Consider the following 21,777-nt stretch of genomic DNA (forward strand, 5'->3'; position numbering starts at 1 on the left):
ATTTACTAGGTCATTTCTTCATCAAACCAATATGTTCAAGCAAGAGTAATGTAATAGGATTCTAGTCAAGCCATGGAAAAAATATTTTTTCCCGCTAATTCCTAGAAGCAAATTTAGGTATAACCCCTAATAAGCATCCAATTTATGAGCAATAGAACGATTAGAAATTGTTAGTAGGTAAAGCATCCCAAGGTGTACATAAGGCAAACAAGCCCAACAAAGCCACGATGTCTCGTCAAACCATGTAGTCTAATGTAAATCAGTCATGTACATCAAACAAGGGATTGTCCATGTAATATAATGCAAACCAGCCATGTAAATCAAACAAGGAACTGCCCATGTAAGGAACTACCTAGATTTGAGGCTAAGGACCTATGAAACCAAGGCCTCATTAGAGCATCCAAATGATCAAAGTAGAGAAGTGAAAAATGAAACCAACAAGGCACCGGTCTAAATGCTTGGTAATAGCACGAGTCAAGAAAACCTAGAGTGAGATATTCAACGAAAACACGAGATAAGAGTAAGCAACATTTTAATTGTTAATGACTATCATCAAACCAAAGCCATAAGGAGCCATTGGTAAGAAGTATATAGAGCCAATAAACCATTGTAGCAAGTATACCCTTGTGAGGTAGTACCTTCTTATATTACCATGAGGTCAAGAGGAGAGAGAGAGAGAGAGAGAGAGAGAGAGAGAGAGAGAGAGGCCGAATTTCCCATTACACATAGCTCGTTGGTAACCCCAAAATCATTTTTCATTTACCCATTCATATTATCTCAAGCAACAAGAAGCTACAACTAGTCCAAAAAAGTAATAGTTTGCCTCAATCACCTTGACAATGCATTCTAGCTGATTTTCCACCCAATTCCAAAGAAACCATTAAAGTGTCTAGTAAGAGAAGACTATGAACTATGATCAATCAAGCCAAATAAAATCAGATTTTCAAAAGGTACCCAATGAACACTTAAGCACCCTTCACCATCTCAAAGATTATCAATAGAAAGGAACTCTATGTCTTGAGCTTTATAACAACCCAAACCAGAAACTCAAGTTTTCTCATTTCCTATTCCATGTTAATGGTCAAAACAAAACTTGTCAAGAGCGAGGAACCAACTCATAAATCGGAAAAAAAATTACATAGCCAGTAACACCAGTAGGTCAATTTAATCCATTATTTGTAAGCAACCAATGACAACACTAGCTAAGTATACCAATATGTTTGTGGCCAACCAAATTTTTCTCCAAAAAACAGTCGACTTTAGTAAATCGAGCATAGACCTGTGAGTCCATTGTTTCCATGATGAGTAAAGCCCATATTTCTCATCACAAAGCAAATGAGAAGTCCCAAGATCTTCTAAACCATTCTACAAAGCAAAGAGAGTTGAGCAAAAGAGTTGTCGGCATTGCAGAAGGGCAAATGAAGGCTTGCCTTAGCCAAAGAGTGAGGTGAGCGCAACACAAAGCAAATGGTCGCGGTGTAGATCACAAAAGAGAGTGCATTGTCTTGATGTGGTAGTTAATGAGTTACATAGCCCAAGGGGGGTTGAAGTCCAACTTGGAGGCATAAGAAGGGCATGTTCCCACCTAGGTAAGAGGTGTCAAAATTTAGGGAGAGTCCCACATTAATGGAGAAGGCCCTTATGCAAGCTCATGAGGGTATAAGAATTTATCATACCAATAAGGTGATGTTAATAGAAATCAGAGGAAAGATTCCTTCTAATATTGAGCAACTCCATTAGGAGTTTAGGGGCACTGACACTAATGGGTGAAGCAAGGGAAGAGAAGCTAGGAGCAAAGTACCCTTCAAAATCCCAAGGTTTGAAAAGGCAAGTTAGGGTATGCCTAGGTGAATATGTTACTTCATTAGAAGGTAAAAAATGGAGGGAAGCAAAGCCCAAAGATGAGAACACTTCAAAAAAGTTCAAATAGCAAAGTAAGGCTGAAGAGGGCTAAAATTTTCCAAGGGGACAACCATCTGCGGGATATAGAAAGATCTTAAGATTTAAATAATCAAGGTAAGCAACACCTGAAAAAGGAAAGTCAAGCTCTATTCCAAGGTGGTAGTCCCACATCGGATTTGACAATGCCCATCAAGTCTATCGAAAAGGGGTATCAATATCCTTTTTTTGGCACGAGAGTAACCCATGTTACAATTTTAAAGGCAGGTCCAAAATTCCCATAGAATGCAAGTTTGGTAAAAGTCCAAACTCACAAGAGACAAACCCCTAATGGAGCATTCACCAACAGGAGCAAAAAGTCCCCTAGGTTAGGAAAGCTTTCCACCAAGTCATCAAGTGAGAAAATCCTTTACACATTAAGGGTCAGTTATTGGTGAATCAAAGAAGAGGTAAAATGAGCCAGCTCATCAAGTAAAACTAAAGTGTGTGTGAGTGTGAAGTTAAGCTCAAATTCACCTTTGAAGGAGTGTGCAAGGTACAAACATTGTAGTCATCCACAAGACATTATAGCCAGCAGCTCCATCATGAGACTTTTTAGAACAATTCATCGACGATGTTCATAACAGCTACATATTACTTCGAAGGAGAGGTTCATATTCATTGGCTGCAATATTGACCCTTTCTTTTACATTCCAAAACTGGGTTGGGGGGGTAGTGTTTGACAAAAGCAGGTGGCTTTCTGCCCGTGAAGGTACAGCAGCCTAGAGAGGCGACCCTAACCCCGAATAAGAACTTGTAACACAAAAGTGACTTTCATATATGGCAAATTTATAGCTCAAAAGGTTGGCATCATTCTACTTTGCAAAGCTCTTCCTTGTTCCACTGTTTAACTTAGGACACTCCAATTCCACACTAGACAAGTCAACCTTTGAACTTGCCAATCCCGTTGTAAATTCCAGTTTACCTCGAGATTATTTTGGGCACACTCTGATTGGGCCATGAACCTTTGATATCACTTCAACTCAGCTTCTGCCCTAGTTGAACTGAATTTTGAAGTACATGGGAGTTGGTTATAAAGAACACAGCCATAAATGAAGTGAGACCCACAATCTTGAGATCCCTTCAAAATTGGAGCAACATGTGGAGACCACTCTAGAACTAGTAATGTTCCACTTTCTGCTAGCATTGTACAATTCATAAGCTCTGAGCGACGCTGACTTGTTATACCCCACTCTTAACAAGATAAGACATTCATGAAAGCAGTTCCATACTCTCACCCCTGATGGCACCCACCTTTCTTGCCGATATAGGAAGGACTATGTCTCCAAAGTGTCTATAGTAACCAAATCACACATTGGATGACTGGAAAAATATGTTTTCTAAATGAAATGGACATCCCAATGCATAAAAGCAACCCCAACAAAAGTATCAGCACTCATAACCTTGAATTGAAGCACTTTTGACACTCAATAACACTAGTACTAATGAGAAAGCACAGCTATGCTACATGCTCAGGGCCTTTAGACCCAGCATACCAAATATATATTATAAACAAAGGCCGCCTTTAGGTAAGCACCTACCAAGGGACAGTTTGTAACTTTATATATCAAAGAAAAAAACAAACTCAGGAGCTTGAAAGTTAACACTAATCGTGCTGTAGATGGTCTCATTACTTTTGAAACGTAAAGACCTAGCCCTGGGAATTGATACAAAAAGGCTATAATAGCCTTCATGAGGCAACTGTAATATTTTCCTGTGGAATGGTTCACTAGAATTTGGAACATGCTTTTTACAAGAGATTTATGCTATAATGTACAGACCTATCATAAACTTTCAATGTGTGCAGAAATGATAGGACCACATATTGGAAAACCTCTAATGCTCCATGCCTCCAGACTTTCTAGTGCCTGAGAACAGAGAGCAGCAATCACAGAGATCGGGCTCTACTACAGGCAGCCGTCTTATTCTTGCACTGCTCCTGCGACGTGCATGAGCATGAACTAATTCAGGCAAATTGATATGAGGCAAAACAATGGCCGCTTTGGCCCCCCATTAAAGCCTTCAGCTCCAACTTTTGAAAAGGGCTGCAGTTTCACACAACATGTGAGTTTGAGAGGGCATAGCAATCATGTAGGGGAAAGCAGAGACGTTATTCCTGCATTTACCTGCTGTTGGGATCATAATAGAAACCGTGAACTGAGCCATCACTACGAGAAAAGCATACATAGTAAAAACCAGCAATGGTCAGCCCACAATCTGCACCGACATTGACAAAAAATTTCTCCTTCCACCTCTGCAAAAACACATAGAAACCGTTACTTCATTCCTGAAACGGAGCTCTAGAAAAGATTAGCGGCACAACCTCACAATTTCATGCAAATAGGAATAGCACTGGAGTCCTTGAGCCACATTCGTTGCCTTTTACAGGTCAATGTCAGGCTTGACGTGCTTCAAAGATAATTGCTATTTGGCCAAATGCTGGATAATTGAGACTTGATCCTACAAGTACTATCAAAGATCTCTAGAACTCGGAAGCAGATATTTCATATGACGCGCATGTGTGTCATAAATTACTGACTAAACACTGAATGTGTCTAGATGGCCCACTGGCTACCGATTGATTACTTCCCCATCTGATTCTTTGCAGGTTTTTCATAGCAATATGCCCAACAATGGCATCAAAGCGGGTGAGCCCCCTGATTGAATATATATTCTTCTGAGCCAGCTGCTGAGCATGCCTTCTCAACATGCCTCCACAACGAGCTTTAGGAGTTTTCCTCCGCCCAAATGGACATGGGGACACTACTTTGTGCTACTTGCTCACCTCCTATATCCATCCCCCATCATCAGCCCCAGCTCTCAGAAATAAGTACACTAAAGGATTTCTGAAGCGTTGAGATACCTGCACTGAAAGAAGTATCAGCAAAAGAAGGAAACATGATGGTGTGCACAGCAGGCTTCCCAGATACCAAGGACCACTAAAGACTTCTCCCATGCTTGTATACCTGGTCACAAAATGCTAGCAAGCTGGATCCAGTGTCTATCATGCACTCATAAGCAAACAAACGTTGCCTGCTTTAGGTTTCAGAGAAGCAACACAAAACATTAAAAATTGGGTGTTAACTGTTGCCATTAGTTCCTCCCAGCTGTCTTGACTTGGACTATATGCAACTGCACGCTGAAATCTTAGCACAAGTTATCCTTCATGGGGAGTCATGACTTCAGTAGGTCCCAGCCCCAAAGATAGCCCTCACGTTGTTTCAACCAAACAATGGCTGAGTAAAGCAATCATCCAATAATATGCATAAAATGGTCTTCAGGGTAATGGTTTCCAAATCAAACACCCTGCCCACCATCATACCGCACCCACCACAGACCACAGAGCTTAGATGATTGCAGAAAAGTGAACTGCACTCAATAATTTGACCATAAAAGTTGATGAGAGAGAGAGAGAGAAGAAGAAGAAGAGAGTTTTAACGTCGTAGGAAACTATCCCAAGAGACCTTAAAGATCTAGCCGACGAGGAGTTGAACTCAAGACCTGTTATGAGTGAGAGAGAGAGAGAGAGAGAGAGAGATGAAATGAAATGATATATTAACGTCTACAAAAGGCCAAAGTGACCTATGAGACCAAAAAAGTTACAAGTGGTGAATCTAGTACAATGTCTCAGTACAACTAAAAGGGGGGGGGGGGGGGGGGGGGGCGGCTTCGGGGGAAATCCCTCATCAGTCGGTGGCGAATCTCGTCAATATCCTCCATACTCTGACTGGGCGCCTCGCATGTCGAGCTAGCGTGATCCGGATCCTCTGCTGCAGCCTCCTCCGATACTGTGAAGCCCCCCGTGATCGTGGTCGTCTCGATCTCCCTAGCTCAATCACCCAATCGATCCACGTACCTCTGGCGTGGGTGTGATCTGAAGCTGAGCTCTGCTGTGGTGAGCACTCCTCTGGCTGCTCATTGTCTGGTGTAAAGAAATCTGTGATCTGCCTCTGAGACTGCCTCTCCCCTGATGTCCTCAGCAAGCTCTCCCTGTGTTTGCGCAGCTCGAGTAAAAACAGGCCTAGGCATCTCTCGTCTGGGTATCTCATGACGTGGTCTGAAACCCTCTCTGAGCAAGCAGTGAAAGCGGTCACGGATCTCATAGTACACAGGGCAGAGAGAGAGAGAGAGAGAGAGAGAGAGAGAGAGAGAGAGAGAGAGAGAGAGAGAGAGAGAGAGAGAAATGAAATGAAATGTTATATTAACGTCTTCAAAAAACCAAAGTGACCTATGAGACCAAAAAGTTACAATATAGTGGATCTGATACAAAGTCTTGAGTAACAAAATAAAAATACTATAGAATCCTAAGCTGCTAGATGTGTGGGGAGGCTAAGATAACATGGTGTGGGTGTATCCTCAGAAAGAGCTAAATCACATGAGATCCAACATCGGTCGCTAGCGAATCTCATCAATCTCCTGCATGGTCAGTAGTCTGACTGGGCGTCCTGCATGTCGGGCCAAAGTGATCCGAATCCTCTGATGCAGCCTCCGTCAATGCTGTGTAGTCCTCCCCAGTCATGGGCGTCTGGATCTCCCTAGCTCGGTCACTCGGTCAATCAGTGTGCCTCTAGTGTGAGGAGAATGTGGGCTCTGCTATGGTAGTAACTCCTCTGGGTATCTAGTGTCTACTCTAAAGAAGTCTGTGATCCGTCTCTAAGACTAGCTAGCCTCTCCTCTCATTAGGATCTTTCTGTGTCTGCGCAGCTCGAGCAAAAACGATCCCAAGCATCTCTGGTCCTCAAACCCCGTGACTCTAGAGAGTGGTCCAAAGCCTTCTTTGAACAGGCAGTGAAAGCAGCCTCATATCTCATAATAGACTGGGTAGTGGCATGTGTAGTGCAACTCTGTCTCAGGCTCCATGTGACACAAGGGGCATGTCCTAGCCTCTGTTGGCACTCCGCTGAATCTCCCAGTCTCGATCCGAAGCTGGTGTGAAGATGTGTGTATCTGGCCAATAGCACATTGTATCCCATGAGACAAGTGGGTGTCCATGTATCTGGGTCTCGTCACAAAGCCGTCCTCTGTAAGCTGGAGAAGATGCCCTCTATAGAAAGCCATCTTCGTACCCAACTCCTGTGCCAACTGTATCCATGTCCTCCTGGTGTCTAGCTAAGTCAGGTCCTGGCGGATGAGCCTAGTGATCTCGAACTGTGTAATAGTCAGAGAGGGTGCATCCAATGAGTACTAGAAGGGGGGTAATCTATCCATGTTGAACCCATCTGCCTGAAACCGTGATGTCATCTGTTGCTAAATTGGCTTTATCTGACATAAAAATAATTCTAAATGAATTATTGAATTTATAAGTGAGGGTTTTCTCGCTTGGAACACCAGGAAAAATAATTCTAAATGAATTATTGGAATTTTAAGTGAGAGGGTTTTTCTCACTGGAGACATCCGAGTACAGAGTATTCCTAGTGCGTCATTCAAAGTAATGACGGGAGCACTGTGAACGGGAATATCTGTAAGTCCACAAGGAACGGGTACTACTAATGCATCACATCGGATGGGTGACGGGGAGCATCGGGAAGAAGTATCCGACCATCCGGGAACGGACATCTCTAATGCGTCAAAGGATGGGTGACATAGAGCATCGCGAAGGAGATTGTACCATAAGTTCGGTAGGAAAGGACTAGGTGATGGGTATTCCTGATGTGTCACAAGGTGGGTGACGGGTGCATCGGAAAGGAAATATCCATAGTCGGGAGGAAATTCCGAACTGTGTTAGAATTGTGCACAAGGAAAAAGCAAGCACTTGAATGAAGATGGGTTCAGAGGAAACTTTGAGGAAAAACAGATGCTTTTTTAGAAAGCGGGATTGCTTTTCGGAAAAGCAGATGATTTCCCGCGAGGAAGTCTATGTCTGCATTGCAACTGTGCATGTGATTGCATCCAGAGACGCCTGGGAAGTGCTGTGAAAGCATTATTTTTAACTTATAAGGTTTTATTGAGTTTTTGGGTAGGTTCAGACTATTTTTAAAATACGCCAGCTGCCCACTTAATAAGTGGGCAACCATCTGATAAATAAGGCAACAGATCAGCCAACGTTTTCTCTCTCTCTTTTTTTGGCAGAACAGAAAAAAAAAAAAAAAAAACGGCAGCGATCTTTACGCAAGCAGCTATTCGTGCCCGTGGCTAGGAGCTATAAAAGCATCACATGCCCTCACTCAGAGGGGAGGACCAATCTTTGCAAGGAGGAGATGCTGCTGTAGATTTCAGCCGTAAAGAAGACGTTGCCGGTGATGCCCACGGCTGCCCCAAGTGTACCAGATGTCGCCAAGACCCAGTGAGCGAGTTCCCTCGCGAAGAAGTGCCTACGAAGCGTGTTTCCATCGCGACAATTTGCTGTTTTTCTCTGTTTTCAGCCCATAAACGTCGTAGACGGGGCTGATTTACGAGAAGGAACCCGAGAACACACCTCTTTTGTGTGTAGGATTGGAAGAGAGGATTTTCTATGGAGAGATCTCTTCCGGGGAATTGCTTTTCGAGAACGGAGTTGCGTTTCGAGCGTCGAGACTTTGAAGGTAACGATTTTCATGTCATGAACTCTGAGTATTTGTTTGCAGGTGTACTTCCTCTTAGTGAGGGAGTAGGAGTAGAGGAAGGTATGAGCCTCTGCAGGAGAAAAGCGCTCTGAGGAACTAGAGCCAAATCAGCCCCAAGGGTTTCGTACCCGAGTTTGGGAAGTAGATCCACGGATCGGAGAGAGGTAGTCTCTCAAGTTGTGATCCGGAAGTTGGGATTCCCAAGTAAGGACTTCGTGCCCGCGAAAGCAGAGTTGTTCTACGGGAAGAGGACTCTGGAAATAGAGTTCTAAAAGAGAGTTGCAAGGATGTCATGCCCTGAGTCTGGAAGGTGAGATCCAGAGGAGAGAACCTTGGTTCTCAAGGATTTGGAATAAGGAACGGAAGTTCCTTGGAATAGGGTTTTGCCCTAGGATTCGGAAGCCTCGGCTTCCGGGAACCATCAAGTCTTATTCTAGAACAAACGTGGTAATACATTCGGTTCAAGTGCTTGTATAGACTTCTCCTCGGTAATAAAGATACTATTACGGGGGGGGACCAGCCCATCTTCTGGTCCCCAGTACTGTGTCGATCTTCTCACTCTATCTCTCTCTATCTATTTCTTTCTATATCCTTTGGCTTCAGTATTAAGTGATAAATTCTGTAAAGGAGGACGACTCTGGGAAGATACGGGAAGAAGCCATGACAAGCCAAGAGAGAAGTAAGCAGGCGGAACCCTAAGTCCTGCAAGGAAAAACTCGCAGAGTTGGAATTTTTTATTTTTTATTTTCTCTCTGCAAGAAGTTGACACAAGACTTGGGATTCTCTGAGAAGGCGACAAGAGCATGATGCTCAAGAACCTAGAGAATCCAAGGAGCGGAATGCTCGAGATCCTTCAGAATCCAAAAAATATCCATGAACGTCAATCCAGAACTATAGCCATGAAATCCCGCCATTTCGGGAAGGATATGAAGAAGGTCTCTAGACCTAGGAACACTTCCAGCCAAGTTTGATACTTTTGACGGAAGGGAAGATGCCCCGAAAGCTACCGCTTTGATTCGACAAGTTTGAAGTTGCCTTTGTGAACGGCAATTTCTGAAAAAAAGCGTCGAAGATGAGGCATGTGACCAAACACCTCAAGGGGATTGCAAATACTTGGTGGTATACCAAAGCTCTGCTAGGAACTTACAACAAGACTTGGATTCAATTCAAGGCTGAATTTTCCGACAAATTTTTTTCCTCTACGCTTTGAGGGAGGCATCCAAGAAGATTGGGATCGGTTTGCCCAATAGAAATACGAGCGAGTCCAAGCAAGTAGTGGTTCACTCTTGCCAAGGTAGTTCCATTCTTGATCCTCTCTGAGGAAGGAAAGATGAACAAATTTAACGAAGGAGTTTTGCACGAATTTTGTAAACGCATCTGCAAGATACTTTGCAGTAGATGGTGGAGTCAGCAATAAAAGCTGATAGTGTACACCTTAGTGTATATAGCATACAATCCCCGCAATGGGACAAGAACCATTGAACACAGAAAGAACGAATTTTTGTTGCCTCTCCTTGAAGGATACATTGCTATCCGGAGAAAGTTTGGAGTAAGGGAATTCAATCTAACTCCTGAGTTTTTGAATAGAAGACCCTCGAACTTTAAGTGAGAGGGCAGGTTTTCGATCAAAGTTACATCTTTGCGGGAATCATAAAGTGCATTGTGCTTGTTTGCTCTTTTGCACGAGGTATGGTTATGTCTAACCGAGACTACTCACTCTCGAGTGTTTATGAGAGCAGGATCAAATTGAAACATTGTTTTTTGAGATGAATTGGTTTGCTTAACTAGCCGGAAGGTCGACTATTGATCTGGTATCCGGTAATTCTCGAACAGATTACCTGCTACTGCGGGTAGGAAATTATGAAGGAATCATTCTGAGCTTTCTAGCAAAGAAAAGCTTTCATTAAGCTTGAGTACCTTATGAACCAACACCCCTACCCGGTAAGGGAAGATATGGTAATGCTTTTCACACAAGTGAATGAACTCTCTTTACGAGGGAAGGAACAAGCGACGACTACGGCCTGTGCTTGAGGAATCCAAGGATTAAAATCCTAGATTATTTATGAGCGGGTTTTTCTCTAAGATCGAGCCAAGGGCTCGTCAAGTTGAGCGTCTTAGCTCTAAGGATCTTACGAAGGGAAGGTAATTTCCCAGGTTCATCGAAACTCTAACACACCTTAAGAATTATGTATACTTTTGAGTACATGGATAACACACGAAGATGCAGATCTATGCCAAGGAACTGGACGAGAGTTTGTTATACTCTCTTGAGCACCTTTTTGCGTGCAAGGATATTCCGACACGAGAATCTCTATTTGAGATGTGTTCGGTAGAAGGAATTTAAGTTTCTCTACGGAGAAGAGGTTTTCTGATGGTCGTTGATCATTGAGTACGCTATGTGCTTTTACCATTACAGTAGCAACTTTTGGTTGCGGTATATGTTTCTCCATGAGAAGGTCATGTAGCATTTACACGCTGCTGATATAAATTCGAACTATTCTGTTCGTAAGAATATAATTCGCCAACCGTTTCAAAATGGTAAGAATTACATATGGAAGAACATCCCTGAGAATCAAAGAGGGTTTGCTCTATTGTGAACCAGGTTTGAACGTACGTTCAGAAAATGCTATGGCTAGAATCCTATCTACCTGAGATTTTGCAAGTTGTCATTGATGCTTGCAAGGTGAATCATTTTTTTATGATTTTGCAAGAAAGAGACGCTAATGGGCGTCCGGATAACACTGCTAGTGGTAATAACTCGCAGGAGAATAAGATTGGAAGGGGCCATGCACAAGGAATCTTTGGATTGGAACCGTCCACCTACGTTGAGCGACGGCCTGGAATAAGAACCTTCTTTAAGGTGATCGCAAACTTTGTTTGTGAAAGAAAGACATCGAGCTTAATGCTCTATGACTTGGGATTCCCTATGTGGGAGGACACAAGAGGTTTAATACCCTCTGGACTAACAGCGCAGGATTATGCGCAAGGACAGATACCTAGATTGATTTCTAGGAAGATTATTCTTCTCAAATTTGAGAAGACGGAATCAAGTTAACAGAGTCTCGGATAAGGAAACTTTGGATCAGAACAATCGGCCTACCCAAAGCAAAGGCCCGGAATAAGAACTTACTTTGGAGGACAGAAGAGGTTTAATATCCTCAGGACTAATAGCGCAAGGTTATGCACAAGGACATAGACCTAAATTGATTTTTAGGAGGATTATTCTTCTCGGGATTCAGAAGGTGGAATTGATTCTCGGAAAGACGCGAATGATGAGTTCTTACATGGCTCGTAAGTTTGATGATTGGTGAGGGAAATCCTCGAGGTACTAGAGGAAGGACATGAAACGGTAAGGTAAGTATTGAGTTTTTAAATTTCTGTTTAATTTAATTTTTTTAAGTTCTCTTTTGAGAAAGGACCAGCTCAACTCACCATTAGGCAAGATTTTCAATTTTTCCGGTTTCTCCTTGGCAGTTCAGTTGGACCTCTACAATTGAGGACAACTGTTTATAAGTGAGAGGGATGTTGCTAAATTGGCTTTATCTGACATAAAAATAATTCTAAATGAATTATTGAATTTATAAGTGAGGGTTTTCTCGCTTGGAACACCGGGAAAAATAATTCTAAGGAGCGGATTTTACTGTCTTTACAGACCATCAGAGTTTGCGCTACTTCTTGTCACAAAAGCAGCTTTCGGAAAAGCAGATGCGGTGGGTGAACATCTTGTCACAGTTCCACTTCCAGATTGTCCATGTGAGGGACAGAAGAATGTGATGGCAGATGCTTTGTCTCGGAAACCGTTGGTTTTGGCTATTTCCGCTATACATCATAGGAGCTTCGAGGATATGGTCGATCAGTGTGCCACAGATACAACTTTTACAGATATTTTCACACGGATACAGGATGGGGAGACAGTAGCTGGATACTCCCTTCGGGAAGGCTACTTGATGAAAAAAGATTATGTTGTGCGTTACACAGCCGTTGAGGGATAAGGTTATGACTGAATGCCACTGCCCATCTTTTACGGGTCACCGTGGCATTGCTACCACCATGAAGGGGGTAGAGAGATACTTCTTTGGGCCGAGACTTAAGAAGTATGTGGAAGAGTTTGTGCGCAGTTGCTTGGTATGCCAGAAGGTCAAGTTTAACAGGCATAAGGCACAGGGATTCTTACAACCTTTACCCATACCCACCCGCCCCTGGGAAAATATTGAAATGGATTTCATTTTTTTTTAATCTCCCAAGAACACAGAATGATCACAATGATTTTCCGATTACATGGCACTTCTGAGACGATTCTCTCCGACAGAGACCCCAGATTTATGAGTTGGTTTGGAAGGCAATTTGGGAGAACATTGGCATGCAGTTGCAGTTCTCGTCATCGTTCCACTTGCAGACTGACGGGCAATTTGAGGTTGCAAATTCAGTGATTTTAGATTTATTGAAGTCTTGTATCTCAGATCAGAAGACTCAATGGGAAAAGAACTTACCTTTGGTGGAATTTGCCTACAATAACTGTCACCAGCGTGTGACTACTGTCTATCCTTTTTGTTGATTTCTTTCTTATTATCTATTTACTTTCACTTTTTGGAAACACCCCTCGGGAAATCTAACTGCCCTGCATTGCATAGCTAGTGTGGAACTGTCCAGAGGGAGTCCAGGCCTGAGGGCAAGAGAACACTAAGGTTGGACAAGGACTATGGTTATAGCCAAGTGGGGTCATTGACTAGCCAAAGTGGAATCCTTTGCTACAGAGGCTACATTTCAGTTCTGGATGTGGCCGCAGTGTACAAAGAGGGTCGGATGACCTAGAAAGATACAATGGCAGCATCTCCTAAAATTTAGGGAACTGCTATTTTGGGACCTGAAAATGTGTTGACGTCATTACCTCCGGAATGACATGGGGAACATTTTCTTACTCTGCCGTGAAGTCAACTGGGCAGCCGGTTGGGAGATTTTTAGGCGGCAACCCCGAAACGGGAAAATGCTTGTAAATGTGCAAAGTGGCACATTCTGGTGCACTTGCCTCATGCAACAAGAAGTGGCGCTGAATTTTAAGCTGGGAGAGCCTCATTTTCAGTTTTTGTCACAGGTTAAGAGCTATGGAGTGCTTGCTTTCCCTCTTATGCACAGTGCGGTGCCAGGAGTGATTCCCTATACGCTACGCACTGCCCTCTCTCTCCCCCTTTGGCAGTATGTTATGCCCCTCTAGTGGGCTCTTCATTTGACCAATGTACAGTTGTGTGGGTTCATGCGCGATTGCCGAGGCAAGAGCCTCTTGCACAGGTACTGGATTAGCTAGCGGCTAGTCCCCCGCAGGTACAGCTGAATTCGGAGAGGTTTCACGCCAGAAATCTCGTCCGATTCAAAGGGCAAGTAGCCCTACAGGTGCGGGAGCTCGAGGACTTGTTACGGATGCGACCGGCACGCGAAACGGAGCCCGAAACAGTAAATTACAGCCTGCTGTGTATTTTTGCAGGTTTAGGGTTTTGGCCCTAAACAGACCCTAATACCCCCAGGAGGTTCGGGGACGCAAGGGGACCGCTGTACAGGTGATCTGGCGCATTTTCAGGGCTGAAAACAGAGAATTCAGCGTGCTGCAGATTCTCGCCAGGTTTTGCAAAGTGCCCGTATGCGTCGGGAAAGTCATTTAATGCGTGGGAATACTGACTGTGAAGTGTCCTAGTACAGTTATGCTGCCGAAATCAGGCCGGAACAGTGGAAATTCAGCCGAGTTTGTGCGGGGCAGCTTGTAGGGATCCACAGCATTTATTCCCTCTTTTAAAGAATAAAGAAATACCGAAAGGGGCGCCTAAGTTAGGGGCCAATCTGGTGTCGGTCTTCTCATACAGGTGCATTCTAGCATCTATATCCCATTCCCCTCTCTTGTGTCACTATAGCGCAGGTAAAATAGACGACGAATAATGGGTGAAAGCTAAATCAAGGTTTGAAGTAAAGTCTACCGCCCTTTTTGGATTGAACAGGCCGGTTACAATAACACGATACACTCTTCGACGGGGAAGACGCCATGTGTGATTGTTGAAAGTGCTGCGAAGGTTCCATCCTTCCTGAGCACGAAAGATTAGATATTTGAAGCGGATGAATATTCACGAGATTTGGATACGGCTTTTGCCAAGGTTCGTGAGACTTTGCAGGAGTCTGAAGAACGACAAAAAAAGACAGCGGATCGCCATCGTCCAACTTGAAATTGAAGGAGGATGATTGGGTGCTCTTACGTTTTGAGAAGGCACGCCTAAGAAAGAAAAAAGGAAAGGAGAGGCTTTTTCCAAAGCTTAGTATGTGATACTACGGACCTTTCCAGATTACTGAAAAGATAAATGATGTCTCCTTCCGATTGAAACTGCCATATACTTGGAGGATTCATAATGCATTGCATGTGAGTCTCTTGAACCCAGTTAAGGGTGATGTGCCTGATGATGGGGAGCCTGATGAGCAGCCCGAAGTGGAAGAAAAGGAGGAGATCCTTGTTCCTGAACAGATTTTGGCACATAACGATACGAAGAAAGGTAAAGTCCGAAGGCGGTTCTTGGTTTAGTTCAAGAACTTTCTTGCATTTGATGCGAAGTGGATGGAGGAGGAGGACCTAGCAGATACTCCTCGGATTGTGAAACTTTACCTCGATGCTTTGGTTTAGCATAGTCTACTCCAAAAGGAACCCAGAAACTCAGCTTGGCCGAAGATTTGGTGCAGTGGGATGCACAAGAGGGGAGTTACTCCGCTCCCTTGTCAACAGATGCCTCGATTTTGATACTAAAGTCACTGATGTCTCTTTGAGCTTCAGGGATACTGAGAGCTGACAGTATTCTGTTGGATGACTTTAAGAAATGGAATTCTTGATTATGATACTGATTGTTCTTGACTTCTTGTGAGTGCAGGAACTGATAGACGAAATGACTGCAGCATTTTGGTCTGATTGATCTCGAATAGACATGGTTGCAATAGGGGTTAGTCAATCGGACATCGATGAGGTCCCGATTGGACCTAGATGTGATTGCTAGCTACATTGCCGATAAATCATGGTCTAAGATCCGAATGAATGTTGAATGTCATGTGATGTCCTGTGATGTCGTGTGATGTGACTGTCGATTTCGTACATGTGCTAGATGTGTGTTCCTAGTACGTAGGTACTAACAGTCAGTGTCTGCTAAGACGGTTTATGGCTTTTGTCGGTTTTGCAAGCGTAATCGCCGTCGATTACAATGATTTCAAGAGGGGGGTATGTCACAAAGTGATGACGTGGCGGACAACAGAAACCCTAATTTCTGCTAGAAACCCTAATTTTCGGAAATCGCGGAGGCTTTTTTTTTTTTTTTTGAAATGATGAGCGACGCGAATTTTGCTTTTTTTTATATAAAAAAAGAAAAGACTCTCTAAAGAGAGAGAGAGAGAGGACTACTGCTTTTGATTTTAAAAGCTTTTGGGGCTCTGCTTTTGGGCATCCCTTGTAACCTTTAAATAAGTGGTGAGGGCCTCACTTCTCAGAGCATCTGGACGCAGAGTTTGAGAGTGAAACCCTAACCGCTCTCTTGTACTTTGATGATTGATTAATACAAAAAGAAATACCGAAAGGGGCACTAGTCTTTGGGGCCAATATCTCTAGGCACGGAACTCCGCCGGGCCAGTGCAAATGTGATCTGTGAATTGTTTTGAAGTAGTTATTTGGTGCTGTCGCGGTTGATTCTTGACTTGGAGTGTCCAAGTCTGTTACAATGACCATAACACTTCATGAGAGACTCATTAGCTAATTGATCATTAGAAACTTGGGACACACTAGTGTTCTCATTTATGGCATTGACAAAGGATGTAGGTTCTGTGGATTCTTTAGGTTCGTTGGATGCTTTCTTAGGACAACCTTGAAAGCGCGAAGGAGAGGCTACTGAGAGATGCGCGAGGTGAAGGAGTGCAGGATTGGGCCGAGTAGAGCCAGGCACAAGTGCAGTAGAGCAAAAGCGCTAGGGATCGAAAGCACAGAGAGAGAGAGAGAGAGAGAGAGAGAGAGAGAGGGCTCGTACGATTTTGGGGAAACCCACGATATTGTTTTTGTGGCCATCCCACTTTTATTATAAGTGACTTTAAAAAATGTGTCCAGGTTCAATGTGAACCTGAGGTTCAATGTGAGCCTGGACAAAGTATGAAAAATATACAAAAGGGGTTATTTAGGCCTTTAACCCAACAACCTCCCACTTAAAGGCATAAATGGCGCCTTTAAGTTAACCAACTCCCACCAGCTGTATGCAATGCTCATGTTGAGCCTTAGCAAGACTCTTGGTGAGAACATCTGTAGGGTTATCCTGTGTATTGATTTTAGTCAAGGTGACTAGACCATCCTCCAATACCTGACGTATGAAGTGGTACCGCACATCTATGTGTTTGGTACGCGCATGAAACATGGTATTTTTGGCTAAATAGACAGCACTCTGGCTATCACATCCCAACATTGGAGTATGAGCAGGAATGCCAAGTTCTTTTGCAAGTCTGCCTAACCAAATGGCTTCCTTTGAAGCCTTTGTGGTTGAAATGTATTCAGCCTCAGTAGTACTCAGTGCCACAATTTTCTGCAACCTAGAACACCAAGAGACTGCACCACCAACAATAGCAAATACATATCCACTGGTAGATTTCCTGGTATCCATGTCACTTGCCGTGTCTGCATCATAATATCCCTGCAACTTTACGTTACTTTTGCCATAACAAATACACTTTGATTGTGTACCTTGCAAATATCTCAGAATGCATTTGACAACTTCCCAATGCGCTTTGCCAGGATTCGACATGTATCGACTAACAACTCCCATTGCATAAGCAATGTCGGGACGATTGGCAACCATAGCATACATAAGAGAACCACAAGCTGATGCATAAGGGATGCCCTTCATCGCTTTCAATGCCACCTCATCCTTTGGGCAATCTGCTTTGCTAAGCTTAGTGTATGGAGGTAAAGGTACTCCAAGAGGCTTAGCATCAATCATATTGAATCTGTCAAGTACTTTTGAAATGCACTTTTCTTGAGATAAAAACAACAATTTCAGCTTTCTATCTCTTTTAATACGCATGCCCAAAATATGCTTTGCATGACCCAAATCCTTCATAGCAAATGCTAAATTTAGCTTACGCTTCAGAGCATCGAGACTAGTCTTATGTTTCCCAGCAAGTAGCATGTCATCAACATAGAGAACAAGTATGATGGGACTACCATCTTCATTCCTTTTCGTATACAAACAATGATCTGCATGGCTATGTTTAAAGCCTTGAGACAGCATAAAAGTGTCAAACTTCTTATACCACTGCCATGATGATTGTCTCAAACCATACAGAGCCCTTTTCAGTTTGCATACTAGTTCCTCGCGTGTAGGAACTACAAAACCCTTAGGTTGTTTCATATATATGTCCTCCTCAATATCACCATGCAAAAACGCTGACTTTACATCCATTTGATTCAATTCCAAATCAAGCACCGCAACGAGAGCAAAAAGGACGCGTAACGTTGTAAGCTTTACAACAGGGAAAAAGATTTCTTGAAAATCAATTCCTTCTTTCTGTGCATATGCTTTTGCAACCACATCTTGCCTTGTACTTGGGTTTTTCATCCACGATCTTAATCTTGTACACCCATTTGTTAAGAAGAGCCTTTCTCCCTTAAGGCAATGGCACAAGATCCCAAGTATCATTTGCATACAAGAATTTCATTTCCTCTTGCATTGCAAGCTCCCACTTACTGCTTGACTCACATGACTTAGCCTCTTTATAAGTAAGAGGTTCACCCTCATCTGTCAACATTACATGATGCAAAGAGGGATTAAATCTCTACGGTTGCCTTCTCAAACGAGTTGACTTGCGTACCCAATAATCTACATTCTCAGGCAACGGTCTACATCATGAGGCAACTCACTTTCAGCTCTATCATACTGCTAAAAATCATTTTCAGCCAATTCAACCACACTCTATAGCCCATTTCACCTTCTTCCCTATAACCTAAGAAGACTCCTTTAATGGACTTTATATCAAGCTTCACATCCAAATACTCTCAAATGATCATAAGAGGCAGGTTTGCCAGACCAAACCTCCTCTGGAATGTCATTTTTCAACGTACTATTCGAAGAGCGATTGCAAATATGAACTGCAGTTTTTAATACCTCCCCCCAAAACTCTTGGGAAAGATTAGTAGTGGACAACATGCAACGCACTCACATAAAGTACAGTTGTACCTCTCAGCCACACCATTAAGAGACGGATTATAAGGGGCTGTCAACTCCCTTTTAATCCCATTATCATCACAAAAACGCTGAAATTCAGCAGATACATATTCTCTTCCATTGTTCGACCCGAGACATTTAAGCTTAGCACTCTTTTGAGTAGTAACAAAAGCATGAAACTTCTTAAAAGCATTAAAAGTCTCACTCTTACTTTTCAACAAATGCACCCATCCTTTCCTAGTACAGTCATCAACGAATGTAACAAAATACAATGCACCACCAAAAGACTTAACACGCATAGTGCATACATCGGAGTGAATAAGATCAAGAGGATTAGCTTTGCGAGAGACACCAGAGTAATAAGAAGATTTCTTTTGCTTTCCATAAAGACAATCGTTACAAAAATCCAAGTTTTTGCTTTTTATATCAACCCTCTTCAAAGAGGAAAGCACCTCAATATCCTTTTGGCTCATATGGCCAAGTCTCTTATGCCACAATTCCGTATATGAAGCAACTTCAACAACAGCAAGAAACTTGTTAGGCAAAGCCGAAGATAGTACAAAGTACCTCTTTTAGACCCTTTTGCAACAAGCATAGAGCCCTTAAGCAACTTCCATGAACCCGTAGCAAAGATGGTAGTAAAACCATGTGCATCTAATTGGCCAACTGATAGCAAACTTTTCTTAATGCCTGGTACAAACCTGACATCATTCAATAAAAGCTCTTGACCATTGTTAAGAGCCAAGCGCATGGTACCCATTCCCTCAATATTGCAAGCAACATTATCACCAAGGTACACCTTGCCATAATTGCGTGCAGCATATGTAGCAAAACACTCCAGAGATGGAGTCACATGGAAAGAGGCACCGAAATCTACTATCCAAGACTGGAATAAGCCATCATTAGCACTAAGCAATGCATCAATGACACTTTTCTTTGAGATAAGCATGTCGTTTGCATTAACTATTACCAAATCTGAGGGGCATGAAACTGCAACCAAAATTTCCTCAACGTCTGACAACTTCTCAATGACCACACTAGAGGATTCATTTGCATTTTCAGCATCCTTGGAGGAATCACCTACTGATTTTTCTTATCTTTCTTCTTCTTCTCTTGCGCTTCCTTCTTCCTATCCTGCTCTTCTTGAAATACCTGCAATCGGGTTTCTTGTGACCCTTTCTGCCACATTGATAGAAAGTGACATTCTTATCCTTTGTTTTGCTCTTACTTCTATTTTGAGTCCTGTTGCCCGCATCACACTTTTGATTTCTACCTTTTGCATTGTAGGCAAAATTGCCACCTTTCCCACTAGACTTGCGTCTAATCTCTTCATTGAGAATAGACCCTCTCACACCGTCATACGTGAGGTTGGGACATCCAAGACTGGGATAGGCCATCATTAGCACTAAGCAATGCATCAATGACATCTTTCTTTGAGATAAGCATGTCGTTTGCATTAACTATTACCAAATCTGAGGGGCATGAAACTGCAACCAAAATTTCCTCAACGTCTGACAACTCCTCAATGACCACAATAGAGGATTCATTTGCATTTTCAGCATCCTTGGAGGAATCACCTACTGATTTTTCTTATCTTTCTTCTTCTTCTCTTGCGCTTCCTTCTTCCTATCCTGCTCTTCTTGAAATACCTGCAATCGGGTTTCTTGTGACCCTTTTGCCACATTGATAGAAAGTGACATTCTTATCCTTTGTTTTGCTCTTACTTCTATTTTGAGTCCTGTTGCCCGCATCACACTTTTGATTTCTACCTTTTGCATTGTAGGCAAAATTGCCACCTTTCCCACTAGACTTGCGTCTAATCTCTTCATTGAGAATAGACCCTCTCACACCGTCATACGTGAGGTTGGGACTGTTAAGGAAACTACCAATGTTTCCCAAATATCTGGCAACGTCATAAGCAAGAAAATAGCTTTCAACCTATCATCAAATCGCTGAAGCCCACTGTCCTGCAACTGACTCAACACGCCTGTAAAAGCACTCAAATGCTTAGAAGCTGACTTCAAGTCATCAAGCTGCATGTTCACCGACTTTCGCATCAAATGCACCTGGTTCACAAGCGTGGTGTTCTCATAATTTGACTTTAGATTTTGCCATATTGCATAAGCAGAGTCCAAACGCTTGATGTCCGTCAAAATGTCATCATTGATAGCCATTTTGATGTAGGCCAAGGCCTTCTTATTCAACTTGGCCCACTCTAAGTCAGACAAAGCTTGCGGCTTATTCTCTCCCAATGCATCTTTACAATCCTTTAAGAAAAGGATACCTTGCATGCATCCTTGCAAAAAGGTCGAAGCCTTGACCATCGAACCGTTTGATTTCCATCAAACTTTTAGTGTCAGATGCGAAAGAGGTAGAAGCTATCTTAACTCAACCACAAGTGTGTATACAAATGAGATACAATAGGCTGAAAATTTCAGCAAATAGGAGCAACCACAAGACTTTGCATATGATAGACCACAATTTCTTTACATGAAACTGTCCAAATCTGAATTTTCAGCTGAATATGCAATTTAAATCACCTGTACTCTGCTTTTCACTCAAATCCTCGCACATGTGATCCCATAAATTTGGTACACCTATGTATTGTTGTTATAGGCTGTAATAATCTGTAAATCACCTGTTTTGACCTAAAAACAGCCTGTTTTGGGCTGTTTTGGAGGTTTTGATTACCTTCATGACCTCGGAAGTAAGGGGCTTCGCGATGGAAGCGAAATTGGTCGCGGGAGAACAATATATCTTGCTGTCAAACAGCATGCGCATGGCTTGTTTCGGACCCTAGAGCTCTGATACCAGTTGAAAGCGCGAAGGGGAGGCTAACAGGAGATGCGCGAGGTGAAGGAGTGTAGGATTGGGCCGGGTAGAGCTAGGCACACGTGCAGCAGAGCAGGAGCGCTAAGGATTGAAAGAAGAGAGAGAGAGAGAGAGGGCTCGTACGATTTTCTGGAAACCCACGATATTGTTTTTGTGGCCATCCTACTTTTATTATAAGTGACTTTAAAAAATGTGTCCAGGTTCAATCTGAACCTCGACAAAGTATAAAAAATAGGCCTTTAACCCAACAA

The 21,777-nt window shown here is 42.9% G+C and overlaps 1 protein-coding gene across 1 annotated transcript in view; it reads right to left on the reverse strand.

Moving 5' to 3' along the window:
* Positions 1-3,531: 3,531 nt before the first annotated feature.
* LOC147452979 (glucose-induced degradation-like protein) overlaps positions 3,532-21,777 on the reverse strand; it is a 41,224-nt gene continuing 22,978 nt past the window's right edge. The window contains exons 6-7 of the mRNA XM_086518529.1: positions 4,065-4,192; positions 3,532-3,983 (exon numbers count right to left, since the gene is read on the reverse strand). Coding sequence (XP_086374655.1) covers positions 3,905-3,983; positions 4,065-4,192 — 207 coding nt within the window. The 3' untranslated portion in view covers positions 3,532-3,904. The remainder of the gene's footprint in view (positions 3,984-4,064; positions 4,193-21,777) is intronic.

Source organism: Adiantum capillus-veneris, chromosome 8 (assembly GCF_014529385.1).
Source record: "Adiantum capillus-veneris isolate H3 chromosome 8, ASM1452938v2, whole genome shotgun sequence".
NCBI lineage: Eukaryota > Viridiplantae > Streptophyta > Polypodiopsida > Polypodiales > Pteridaceae > Adiantum > Adiantum capillus-veneris.